The following is a 13,343-nucleotide window of genomic DNA, read 5'->3' on the forward strand; positions in this document are numbered from 1 at the left end:
CCCTGGGATTCCGGATATTGGCAAAGGCTCTTGCCACCCCATAGTGCCTTTTTAGGCAAGGCTCAAATTCTAAACCTACCACCCTAGAACACAAAAAAGGAAAAAAAACTAAGGGTAATGCTGCTCAATGCCAGAAGTCTAAATCTCAAAATGCACGCACTCGAGGCCCTTCTCAGTATGGAGAACATCGATGTCTGTGCTGTGACAGAAACCTGGTTCAAGGCTCCTGAGAGCACCCCAGCACTAACAGGTTTTACCTCATACCATGCTCCGCCCCAAAATCCGGACAATACCAAGAAAGCAGGGGGGGTATCCATATTCATCAAGGACACCCACACCTCAAGACTGGTGGCAACGCACGATGCATCGGAGACCATCCAGGTGCAATTAACCATAGGCAAGACTGCTCTGCAAATTGTAGCATGTTACAGGCCACTCTCACAAACTCAGGAACCTCACATGGCTTTCCTGAAAACACTGGAGGGGATAAATGTATCTCCAAACACCATCATACTAGGTGACTTCAATTACCCTAATATAGACTGGGAACACTACTCAAGCCCAAACACCCTAGCCCAAAAGTTCCTGGAATTCATAAACTCAAATGCCATGGAACAACTAGTCACCATCCCCACAAGAGGAGAAAACATACTTGATCTCATCATCACGAACATGGGAGCACAATGTTCAACACCGGACGTATACCCCTCACTAGTGAGATCAGATCACAAACTAATCTTTGCTGGAGGTCCTCATCCCACCCCCACCTGAAATAAAAAAGACCACAGTAAAAAAACTTCTCGAAAGCCGACTTCACACTTCTAAAGACTAGTGTGGTCTCCTTTAAGGCATCCGAGCCGGCGGAAAACAGTACTCAAGCCGCTGAATCACTTACAAATGCCTTCTACCAGCACCTGCAGCACTGCATGGATAAGGCAATCCCAAGCAAAACAAAGACTCTTTGTACCAAGGGCAAGCGTCCAGTCTGGTGGACCCCAGCCATAAACAAACTCTACAACAAAAGGAGGAAGCTACTACAAGATAGAGCAAAATCCTTAAAAGGTAAGACACCCTTGATCACTATAAGTAAAAAACTAAGAGCTCTCATAAAATCATCCAAAGCAAATTTTGCGAGAAAAATAGCTAAAGACTCAAAGGACAATCATAAGGCCTTCTTTAGCTATGTTAGAAACCTGGGAGGAAACTCCCAGATATGCTCAGAACTAGTTCAAAATGATGTGAAGATTACTGATCCTACAGACATTGCCAACATACTGGCTGACAGGTTCAGTGCAAACTCCCCCCCCCTCCCCCCCCAAAAGGAGAACTATCTATACCAAATGGTTGCAGCCCCCCAAACATCTCAAACGCCCAAGTGAGAACTGCTCTCTCCAAAGCAAAAAACACAGCATCCATGGGACCTGATGGTGTCCCAGGCTGTGTGCTCCACGAACTCAACGAGGAATTAAACCCACAGCTAGGACAGCTGTTTAATCATAGTCTCACCTCTGGATACGCACTCCAGGGAGTGGCGCACTGCGACTGTGGTCCCACTTCACAAAGGCGGTGCCTCCACAGACCCTGGAAATTACCGCCCCATTAGCTTGACAAGCCTTATCTGCAAAGCTATGGAGAGGATCATAATGGACCTCATAAATAAAGACATAGGGAATTTGCAGACTTTGGATCCAACCCAGTTTGGCTTTGTCAAAGGCAGATCATGCCTTTTAAACTTGGTTGACTTTTTCGAAACAGTCACCAAAGCCATTGATGAGGGAAAGGCAGTCCATACAGCCTACCTCGATCTGGCGAAGGCCTTCGATACAATACCCCACTATCATTGAAAAACTCATCAGCTTAAATGTTAACCCATACATCACAAGATGGGTTGCAAACTGGCTGAGTGACAGAACCCACAGGGTCAGAGTTGCTGGCGCCATGTCAGACTCAAAGCCTGTCACAAGTGGTGTCCCACAGGGCTCAGTCCTGGGCCCACTCTTGTTTGGCATCTACTTTCAAGTAGATGCAAACACAGGAGGGTTATGGCTGACAAAGTTTGCAGATGACTGCAAACTGGGCCGTAGTCGAAAACACATCTGACACGGATATCCTTCAGAAGGGTCTCACAGAAACGGATGACTGGTGCCAGAGCCATGGCCTAAAGTTAAATGCCAAAAAATGCATAGTCATACCCTTCGGGAAAAACAAGGTTACCCCTAGCTACCATATAGGTGGTAATCCTCTGAGCACAGAAGAAGTTATCAGGGACCTGGGGACCCAGGTTGACAGTAGCCTGTCATTCGACACCCATGTAGCTAAAGTAGTTAGGAAGACCTTCTACATTGCCCACCTCATCATGAAGGGATTCACATCTAGATCAAGGGAGGTCATAGTCTCCCTATACTCATCACTCATCAGACCAATGATTGAGTACAATGCCCCATTTGGAATGTATCTGACCCGACACTTGCAGCAGCTAGAGAGGCCACAAAAGTTCCTCACCAAAAGGATAAAGGGTCTCAAAAATCTGTCCTATGCTGCCCGACTGAAAGAACTCCAGCTCTATTCAGTCGCCACCGCTTGCTCAGAGGTGACCTTTGCCTGACATACAAGGCCATGTCAAACCCAGAGTTGATGAATATGCTTCACCTCAAAAAATCTAGATCCGTCAGAGCCACAAGGGCGGGAGACTTAAACCTCGACACGGCTATTAATAGGACGTGCTGGAGGGATAGATTCATCACCCAAAGACTCCCTATGCTGTTGAACAAAATCCCTGTATATGTGAGGCAGAGCACCTCGCTGGCCTTGTTCAAGAGAAATCTTGACCAATGGATGGGAGATCGCAGATATACTCAAGGGATTACCTCAGTGTCACTGCTAGACAGAGGCACAGCAAAATAATGGGTATAGTTCCCCATACAAAAGGGGTGGCTTAAGCCACAAAACTATGGGCTAGGCTTATAAATACCCTCGGGCAGATAGCCTAGTATGAACCTATGAATAAATTTACTGAGTCACTGAATAATTTGTCCTGCTTGTCACTCGGCTGTGTTTTCCATGCAACGGCACACGTGCATGCCCTGTCGGTTATGTTGGCCACGCCCAGATCGCCTGAAAATCGCGGTGGGGTAATGTTCTAATACATTCCTACTCTTGCGGCTGTTGGACTAATCTTTTCTGTGATAGGTTTGTGAAGAATGCGTTCTCTGTATCGTTACACTACAAAAATCTTTAAGCATAGTATCTGTACATCCCATTGTCTTTAGTTTATAATTGTGTTTGGTGCATTGTTTTGAAGTTACTTGCTGTCATGATGGACACGTAATTGAGAGTCCACCTCTCAGAATAGGCTGTTTTGTGCATAACCTGCTTTTGTTTCTCCTGATTGTCACGGAAAAATCTCTTCAAAACATTCTGAGCTTAACGAAAGAGAAGCGTGGTGGAAAAACTCCCTGAATCATTTTCCGAAGTTTCTCCCTTCCCTTAAAGTCAAGTCTGACACTAAGTCTTCAGGGGATTCCTATGGCTGCTGGCTCAGAATTAATTCAAATAGTAGTTCTGGTGATGAAATACTTCCTGTGGAAGTAGTGGCCAGGCTAATGTGTCGTCCTGTTTCAGAGCCTGACCTAGCCAGTTATGAAGTATATTGGGAGAGTAGTTTCATTTACTCCTGCTGAAGAGTGCAAAATATTTACAGGGGTACATGTTTTCTTTTGGTGGTGTTGCGGTAGCGTTGTTGCCTCACAGTAAGACGCTGACCGTTTCGACTCTCAGCTAGAGCGTGTTGTGTGTGGAGACATGCATGAATGGGCGGACCTTCGTTGAAGGTTGTGCGTTAGGGCTGGCAACTCGGCATGTAAAAATCAACTGCCAATCATTAGCGGACCGGAGTTCCGCTGTGGCGACCCATAACCGGGAAAAGCCGAAAGACGCAACAACATGTTTCCTTTTTTGGCGGCGGGGGGTGCTCAAGATATGTGCCTGTTTGGTTAATGTCACTTTGACAGAACTGGAGAATAGATGTTTGAAGAGTAGGTTGTGTCTGTAAATTCAGTATTAAGCTAGTAGAGTTACTTTGGTTCATAGGTACCAGACTGATGTACTACTTCACATACATATACATTTTGTTAAGGCAGACCGCTATTATTCCTTGCTTTTTGCTTGCAGTGATGTTTCAGCATGTTACCATTCTGTATGGAAAACCTAATGGTGTTTTGCTTCAGAGACTAATGGTGTGTTAGCATTTTTTTAAGCTTTGCTCCAAATGCTGTGTTGTGATTGTGATTTTTGGTATGACACTCTTAACTATGACTTTAGTCATTTTTGTTTGACTAAAATTCAGTCTCAAAATGTGCTCCTTACCTGTTTTGGCCCTGTATTATGAGTTTTAATTTTGCATTGATAATTGAAGTTTGCATTCTGAATTAATTATGTCGCTTTGAAGAGCCGTAAAGTTTTAAAACAATTTACAGCTGAAATGTCTTGGAGTAAAAAAAAAGAATGAGAGGTTTCAGCACAGGGTGTGAGGAATTATCTGAAGTAGTTTACTTAATTTGATCTTCACCTGTGGGAATACGGATCCGTATCGGATCCGAGCCGGCAAAGATTACTAGCATCAGCTCTTAGCTCTAGAGTCCTCCCCATACCCATAATACACCTCCCTTGCCTTCCATCCCCAGATCTCGTTTGCTGCGATTTGTGAAAGCATCGTGTCTCTGGAGCTCCAGTTAGCAAGGTATTTTTCTTGGACAGTAAGTTTAGTAATTTTTGTTTTATTAGCTATTTTACATTAGTGTAGGTACCCTTTCTCCCCTCCCATCGCTTTGGCTGTTGTGTGTAGGCTTGTAGTAGTTGTTGGTGTAGTTTGTGTGCACCCCCCCTTCTAGTCAGTTTAATGTGGTGAGTGGGTGTGTGCTGAAGTTTTAAGTGGAAAGTTTTTCTTTCCCTAGTATGGCTGAAAAGCTTATTTTTAAGCGCTGCACAGTGTGTGGCCATAAGCTCTCACCAGCAGATGGCCACACTGTGTGTGTGTGTACTGTTTAGATGTGGCCAAAAGTTCAAAGTTCAGTTGGCTGCCATTTCTCATTTTCATGTGGGTGAGAATTCTGCATCCTTGCCATCTTCTAGACTGTGTAAAGCCTTTATTAAAGGCACTTTTTGCTATCCCCCCCCCCCCGGTCAAAGATCCTGTCCCCCGTGAGACCTTACTATGGTTCTTCAAGCTCTGGTCGCTCTGCCGTTCGAGCCTGATGCTACTGTTGATCTGAAATTTCTATCATGGAAAACAGCTTTTCTGGTCGCTATTACCTCTGCTAGGAGGGTCTCAGAATTGCAGGCTTTGTCCATAAAATTCCTGTACATGACTTTTCATAAAGATAAGTTTCCCTTCCCACCAATCCATCCTTTCTTCCTATGGTGGCATCACCAGTCAATATCAGACTATTAATTTGCCTGTGTTCTTTCCCAATTTCACCAACAAAATGGAATGCAAACTACACATGGATGTTCACAGACAGTTATGATTTTATTTACACAGAACAAAAAATTTTCGTATATCAGATCAATTTTGTTTCGTTCTATAGTCCTTTTTTGGGCAAACCTATTTCCAAGGTCACAGTAGCTAGATGGATTTCTTCATGCATCCTGAGGTCTACAAGGACAAAGGCATGTCTCCTCCAGGTCAGGTTAAAGCTCATTCCACCATTTCCATGGCTACATCTGCAGCTTTCTGGTCTAGGGTGTCTTTAGATGACATTTGCTCGGCAGCTACTTGGTCCTCATCTCATACGTTTATCTCCCATTATAAATTGGATTTGACATCTAGAAGGAGAGCATGCTTTGGCTCCTTGGTGCTCAGGAATATCCTTCCACGAGGGCCACCCAGGAGTTTAGTAGCTGGGGACTCTGTCCCACAGTTTGAAGATCAAATGAAGTAAACTACTTCAGATAAAGACGTTATGTACTCACTATAACGTTCTATCTGAGTAGTTGTACTTCATTTGTCTTTGGCTCCTTGGTGCTCAGGAATATCCTTCCACGAGGGCCACCCAGGAGTTTAGTAGCTGGGGACTCTGTCCCACAGTTTGAAGATCAAATGAAGTAAACTACTTCAGATAAAGACGTTATGTACTCACTATAACGTTCTATCTGAGTAGTTGTACTTCATTTGTCTTCAACCATACCTCCCCCCCCCCCCCCCCCAGAACTTTGGTGCATGTTCAGCCTACAGGCTGTAAGTATAGGTCACAAGTATGCTATCAGGTCTGATTATAAGTATAAGTTCAGCAAACTCAGTCTGGGGATGGGAGGTGTATTATGGGTAAGGGGAGGAGTCTGGAGCTCGGAGCTGATACTAGTAATCTTTGCTGGCTCGGATCTGTATTCCCATAGGTTGAAGACAAATGAAGTACAACTACTCAAATGGAATGTTATGGAGAGTACATCATTTCTTTTTCCCTTTTTTTCAGGAAACCAAACTGAAGGGAAAACACAATGAGTAAGCAGAAGCAAGATGGGAGTAAACGTTTCTGTAAGTATGTTTTCTTTACTGGGAAAACCAATTACCTTACTAATGAAGTTGTTTGTCAGTCTTGTAGATAAAGTATTAGTGCCCTCTCACTCAATAGAATGCTATACTGGTATCCAGTTCTTTGAGGGCCTCCCAAACTGGGTAACTTTTTTTTTTTTTCCTATTTATATTGAACGTGTGCCAAGACTACTTCAGCCCCTCAGACATCCACACTGGCTTCTCTTGTAGTAGTATTTTTTTCCTAGACTTGATGCAAAAGAAGCCATGCATTTTGAAGGTGATGAGTACATTTTTGAAGTGTAATGTCCATGGCTAATGTGTTTTTTGCCACTACCTCAGCTAACCATCATGCTATTCCTCCAGCCACGCTGTAGGTTAATTCCTTCCTTTAGTTGAGAGTCCCTCAGGCCATTCGTTCTGTTTGGGGGTGGCGGCTTTGGGCCTCTTGTCACCCTACATTCTGAGAAAGTTAGATATTTGGCTTGAGCCCAGTGCTCACCATATGAGCATGCTCTTCTTATTAGAAAGGTGGAGTTGCAGTGGGCCCAATGAGGTATGTGCGGAACTTCTGTGTGCGACATTCACAGGCCCTGCCTTCCCTTGACAGCACTGTGTTATCCCCAGTCTCCGCTGGGCATTATAGCAATGAACATGTGCCTGAGCATACACCCTCCACCCAAGAGAGGGATGCAGGCAAAATCTTATAATTTTTCTCTCCTCTGCACCATTTTTGGTGAGGTACCCAATCTGCTAGTCCAAGCTGGGTCAGCTGAGCCTTAGTCTGGATTTATCCGTCTGTGCCAGCGGATAGGTGTGTAATGGTCATGGGATCATTACTAAATTTTTATCAGAATATTAAGGAAAATTGTCTGACACCGAGAGATAAAGCCCTTACTGTGTCTAGTCTGACTAGTGTCATGGGTGCTGGAGGGACAAGATGGAGCAAATAGGTGTGAGTGGTTGATACCAGCTCACCCATGCTGGTGGGAGGGAGGCAGACAGTTTGCTACAGTAGCAGCATTACGAGCTGTGCAAGCTTGTATACTGCTTAATCAAGAGGTTGTGCATGGACCTCCTCAAATCGGCAGCTTTGGAGCTTGCAGGGGAGAGGGAGTAGGTTATGTTATGCACCTGGGCAACACCAGAGTCCTCTCTGGCCCCAGATGTGGGTCAAGTTGACCCTAGGGGTGGCTGAGGTGGATATGTTAGACCCAGTGAAGGGGAGAAAAGGAGCTGGTGGCAACATATAGTCTGCTGTGGGGAAGGGGAGCAAAGAAACAGAGAATGGGCTGTGGACTTGTAGCAGTAGTCTGTCTTTTGGTTAATTTCTGGAACTATGTGCAATTGTAAGCTTTGCTATTTTGTATTGTTGCTGCTGAACTTCTTTCAAAATAGCTTCATACCTAAATTAAAAATATTGTTGAAGTTGGATTGTTTGCTGTTTAAGTTTTGAGCATTACTGGTGTGTCTTGTATTTAGTTTCGGCTATTGGAAGTTAATGCTACTCTGTTTTATTTGAATTCCATAGTTTCTGTATCGGGTTTTAATTATTTTTATAATGTCATTAACATGTGTAACCACTTTGAATTTGTGCAACGATTTCTGAATGCAAAATGTTTGTGTTCTTTCTTTAATACAACAAATTAAACTTTCTTGAGTGGGACGTTCTTTTTAACGATTAGGTAATTACCCACAGAAGACATTAACAGATGTTTCAGACTTTTTTATCATATTCCTTAAATTATAAGTGGCTCTGAATAAAAATGAAGCTAAGACTTCTGGAATAGAAATTCTCCACCTTCAGTGGAATTTGATTAAAAGTTGTTTTGAAACTGTCTCATGTATTCAAGATTCCTTAAAACTTTACAGTACATGGTTATGTCTTAACCCGTGTCTGTTTAGGAATTTGATTTAAAATCTGATAGTGTTAGTAATGTTAATTTCTATGAAGTTCAGTGTTTCCACAAACATTTTTCACTTAATGTCTGCATCTTGAATTTGGACGAGAGGGAATTTTTGCAGAGGAGCTAAGCCAGAGCTTTGATGGCTAATCTGCCATGGTAGGAAATGTTGGGTAACTTTTCAGGATAATCCTAGACAAGAAAGGTAGCGACTGTGACTTCCATTTATACAAATCGACTGATAAAACTGTCCATTTTGATGTGTTTTAAATTAATTGATTGTTTTAAGCTACAGGGGTAGAATCAATGTTTTGCTGTGGTGCTTTTCACAGTTCTCCGCAGTTAGTCTTGTGTTCCTTATAGACAACTGTTGCTCAGGGACATCTGTGCACTATTTTGTTGAGCTTCTTTTCTTGTCAGCATTGTACAATTAAGGAGTTGGTGTAAATTTGGCGAACAGGGACTTGTGCCCTCATTTGGAAGGATTGCCTCTCTGAAGAGCACTTGATTTGACTTGAGCTGTTCTGTTACTTCATACATAATTGTCTGGTTTGGAGGATTTGTAACTGACAAACTGAAGAGAAAACGATTGGAACCAACTAGTTTAAAGTTTAAGTTGTCTTAATTTCTGCAAGTGCTTATATACAGCTGCTAAGGTGTTATTAAACACTAACAGTGTATTCTTTAGCCACAGCTATGATTGATCTGCTTCTGGATTGTACTTTGCAAAACCTGCTTGGACACTACATATTAAGTGTGTGTGATATGTACTTGTTGCTCTAATGTTGTATATGCTGCTATTTATTTTACGTTGGAGCTTTCCTCCCTGGGCTTTTGCTGAAATGGGGGGGTTGCAAAAACCATTCGGACTATCCCAATAAACAAATGCTTTTCATTTTATTCAGGGATATTTAATGGACATCTGACTTTAAGATTTGTACTAACTTTTTAAGTAAGGGCTACGTTCAGAACTTCACATTTTGTTTTTCACTTGTTAACAGGAAGTATCTGATTATGTTTTGGTGAGGGTTTGCAAGACTTGGAGTTACAATGATAGTTTTTTGTAGCTGCAATATACAGCAGGGCAAGCCTGGATTTTGCCATTAGGTCCTTTCATAGGTTCATAGGTAGGTACTAGGCTATTGGCCCTAGGGCCTATACAAGCCTAGCCAAATGGTACCCTGGCTTTTGCCACAAGAAAATTATTTTCCTGTGCTCCTGTCAAGCAGAGCCACAGAAGTGATCCCTGGGGTGAATTTCCTATCTTCCATCCAGTCATCAAGATTTTTCTTGAGTGCTAATGAGGAGCTTTGTTTGATATGGATAGATAGTTTGTTCCAGAGTATGGGAAGTCTCTGAGATAGGAATCTATCCCTCCAGCATGTTCTGTTTATTGTGGTGACGAGGTTTAGGTCCCTAGAGCGTTTAGCTCTGAGGGATTGGGATTTCTTTACATGGAGCATGTCCAACAGCTCTGGGTTTGACATAACTTTGTATGTTAGGCAGAGATCGCCTCCGAGTAGGCGATATGCGACAAGAGTAAAGCTGGAGTTTTTTGAGACTGTCTGCGTAGGGCATCTGTTTTAGGCCGGTAGTCCTCTTTGTGAGGTATTTCTGTGGACTTTCCGGTTGTTGTAGATGTCTTGTGAGGTACATACCAAAAGGGGCGTTGTACTGTATAATGGGTCTGAGTGACGAGTAGAGAGGAACAATGACCTCCCTTTTTTTTTTTTTTTTTTTTTCTTGGATGAGAAACCTTTTGTGATGAGGTGTGCCACGTAGAAGGATTTCCTCACTACTGCGGCAATGTGATTATCAAAGGCGAGACTACTGTCCACCTGTGTCCCAAGGCCTCATATCACACTTTCAGTGTTAAATAGACTACCACCTATGTGGTAGTTCATGGGTACAGAGTTTTTACCAAAAGGGATGACGATGCACTTTTTGGCATTGAGCTTGAGGCCATGGCTTTGACACCAGGCATCTGTCTCAGTGAGGCCCTTTTGTAGGATGTCCACATCGTTAGGAGATTTGATTATGGCTCCTAGTTTGCAGTCATCTGCGAACTTCTGTGTTAGCCTGTACATTCAGGTTCTCATACAATACAACCATGGGACCTGTTACGAATAGGGGATGCATGTTTGCTAATTTTACATTATGTACTTTTATATTGTGAACTTTTAAGTGCTTTGGTGGTGCTTAATCAGGTATGGAGACTTGCTTACTGTTATTGGGCTACTGTTTGGATGTATTTTTACAACATTAACAATTTGGGGCCTTATATTTTCCAAAATAATTGTAGAGTTCATTAAGTGTGAATAGCACTTATTTTAAAACCTAGGAAATTGTGGAACCTCTCTTCATTCATATTGTTGTGTTACTACTGCTTTTAATTTTGGATTTTCTGTTATGAATTTGAATCTGTGGCTTATTTTTAGACTTGTTTTCTAGCTTAGTTTTTATATGCATTGTTTGGAGTTTAATTTATGGAATGATCAGGTATTTGTCACGGACCATCAGAACTATCATATTGAAGTGCCAAGTACTGTAACAGACGAGGATAATTGCTGTGTTTTTCTACCAGTTATTGCTTCTGTTTTCTTCTGCAGGTCAACTGATATGTTATCTGAAGAAAACAGTATTTTTTTTCTTTGTAAGACTATTACGTTTAAATCTTCATAGCCCTAATTATATAATTGCTTGTCACTTAAGTTTAATGATAATTTTTGTGATATGTTTGCCTTTTGTTTTACTGGATTTTCATTTATACTTCATGTTAGAGATATCTTCAGTACTTGACTGTTTTGCTCATCAGAATGTTCAATTTTGGGATTTGTACCTAGTTGCATAATGATGTCCTTCTATTCATATGTTGCATTATTCATCACATTAGGTTGTCTGTCTCCAGCTGACTTGTACGTTTGGCCACAAAAGACTAAATGCTACTGTAAGGTACATGCATCACCGCACATCATCTTGTGTACCTCGGCCATAAAGAGATGTTTGGTATAAAGAGGATATTGGCATGTATCAACCTCAGAACTTTTCTGCCACCTGTTCGATCATCTGCTCCAGGCATTAGCTCGCCAGATTAATGGTTTAGATAAGTACCCTATAGGGTTTTTCTTTAAAATTTTTTGGTTACGGTTTGTTTTTTGGGTGATTTCATGTCAACTAGGAAGGGAAAGTGTCAGTGTGGGAGGCAGATTCCTCATAAGGACTCCCATGACTTCTGCTTGTACCGTCTAGGCCCAGACCACGACCATAACACTTGTGATGTTTGTAAGTTGTTTGTCCTGAAAACCCTTAGAAGCCATTTAGCTTCCCTTAAGGTGTTTTTTTTTTTTTTTTTTAAATCAACGACTTGAACATTTAGCGTGTGACGGGAGGTTGCATCAGGTCCTTTGGATGAGCCATAATCAAAAAAGGCCAAGAAACCTTGGCCTGATGATCCTGCTGGACCCTCTCCTCCAGGTGTCCCTCCTGAGGCCATTGTAGGTCTGGAGGGTGTACCAGAGTCGTGGAAGTCCCTTCAGCAGATACCACAGGAGAAGACCTGAAGGAGTCCACCATCACATCTGAGACTGAATTGCAGGTGCCAGAAAATTTGGTGTAAAGGAGGGACCACAGCCTGTAATTACCGAAGGCCTGTGTGGTGTAACCCAAATCACTGTGCGGGAGGATGTCCATATGGACATCGTGGAGTGCAGGCTGATGTCAGGCCCATTCACCTTCATGGAGGCTGTCAATAGAAATTTACCCAAACAGCAGGGTCCTCCAAGACAAAAATGCACTCTACCACCACAACACAGTGCAAACCACAGGACACATGGCTCACCTCCACAGTGTGCCTCTCAGCCTAAGGCTGATACACTAATCATAGGTGACTCAATAGTGAGGCACACAGATGTTCCACTCACTAGGTTGAATAAGGAGAAGGTAACAGTCAGCTGTCTATCAAGTGCCAGAATCAGAGACACAACGCATGCACTCAGGTCACTCCACAGCAAGTAAAAGTATGACTCTGTCATTGTCCATGTGGGTGTGAATGACCTGAGACGCATCTCCCTGTACTACATTGAGAGACATGGTGGAGCTCTTTGGTTATGTGGCCCAGCCGGGTATGACCCTAGCCCTGAGCAGCATCCTACCATCACCCAGAATGATAGAAATCTAAATCTCAAGATGCACTTGTAACGGAGACCTGGTTTAAAGCGGCAGAAAGAACCCCTGCGCTACCAGGCTACAACTCATTCCACACCTTTTATCCCCGAAACATGGAATGAAGCTCCCAAGACTGTGGTCTCTCCATATTAATAAGGAATATGCACACCTCACAGACTAGTAGCCCAGCATCTGAGATACTTGAGGTACAACTAACATTGGGTAAGACTGTGATTCAGGTCATAGCCTGTTGTAGGTCCCCAACCATGTCCCTAGACCCGCTCCACATTCCTAAGCACCCTGGAATCTATCAAGGTCCAACCCAACATACTCATACTAGGAGACTTAAACTACCCCTCCATCAACTGGGAAAACTACTCTAGCACCAATGCACTGGCCCAACTCTTCCTGGAATTCATAAATTCCAGTGCCCTGGACCAGCACATTCTGACCCCCACTAGAGGAAGCAGCATCTTGAACTGGTTATTATGAACATGGGCGACTGTTGCTCTACACCGGTAGTCAATCCCTCCCTGATCCAGATCTGACCATAAGCTAATCACCATGGAAATCCATATCTCGCCCACACCCCCCCCTCAACGGTAACCACCTTGAAAAATCTCTCCAAAGCTGACTTTGGGCTCCTAAAAACAGAAGTGACTAACTTCACGGCACCCATGCCAATGGAAAATAGCTGCATGACTGCCAAATCGTACACCAATGCACTGTATGAAGATGTACATAAA

General features: G+C 43.0%; 1 protein-coding gene across 6 annotated transcripts in view; it reads left to right on the forward strand.

Annotated features, from left to right (window-relative positions):
* Positions 1-13,343, forward strand: part of G2E3 (G2/M-phase specific E3 ubiquitin protein ligase) — a 1,254,036-nt gene that overhangs the window by 3,394 nt on the left and 1,237,299 nt on the right. For all 6 annotated transcript variants that reach the window (XM_044073806.1, XM_044073803.1, XM_044073801.1 and 3 more), the window contains exon 2: positions 6,471-6,532. In XM_044073806.1, coding sequence (XP_043929741.1) covers positions 6,496-6,532 — 37 coding nt within the window. In that variant the 5' untranslated portion in view covers positions 6,471-6,495. The remainder of the gene's footprint in view (positions 1-6,470; positions 6,533-13,343) is intronic.

The sequence above is a fragment of the Protopterus annectens genome, chromosome 6.part0 (genome assembly GCF_019279795.1).
Source record: "Protopterus annectens isolate FY-2018-M chromosome 6.part0, PAN1.0, whole genome shotgun sequence".
Taxonomy (NCBI): domain Eukaryota; kingdom Metazoa; phylum Chordata; order Ceratodontiformes; family Protopteridae; genus Protopterus; species Protopterus annectens.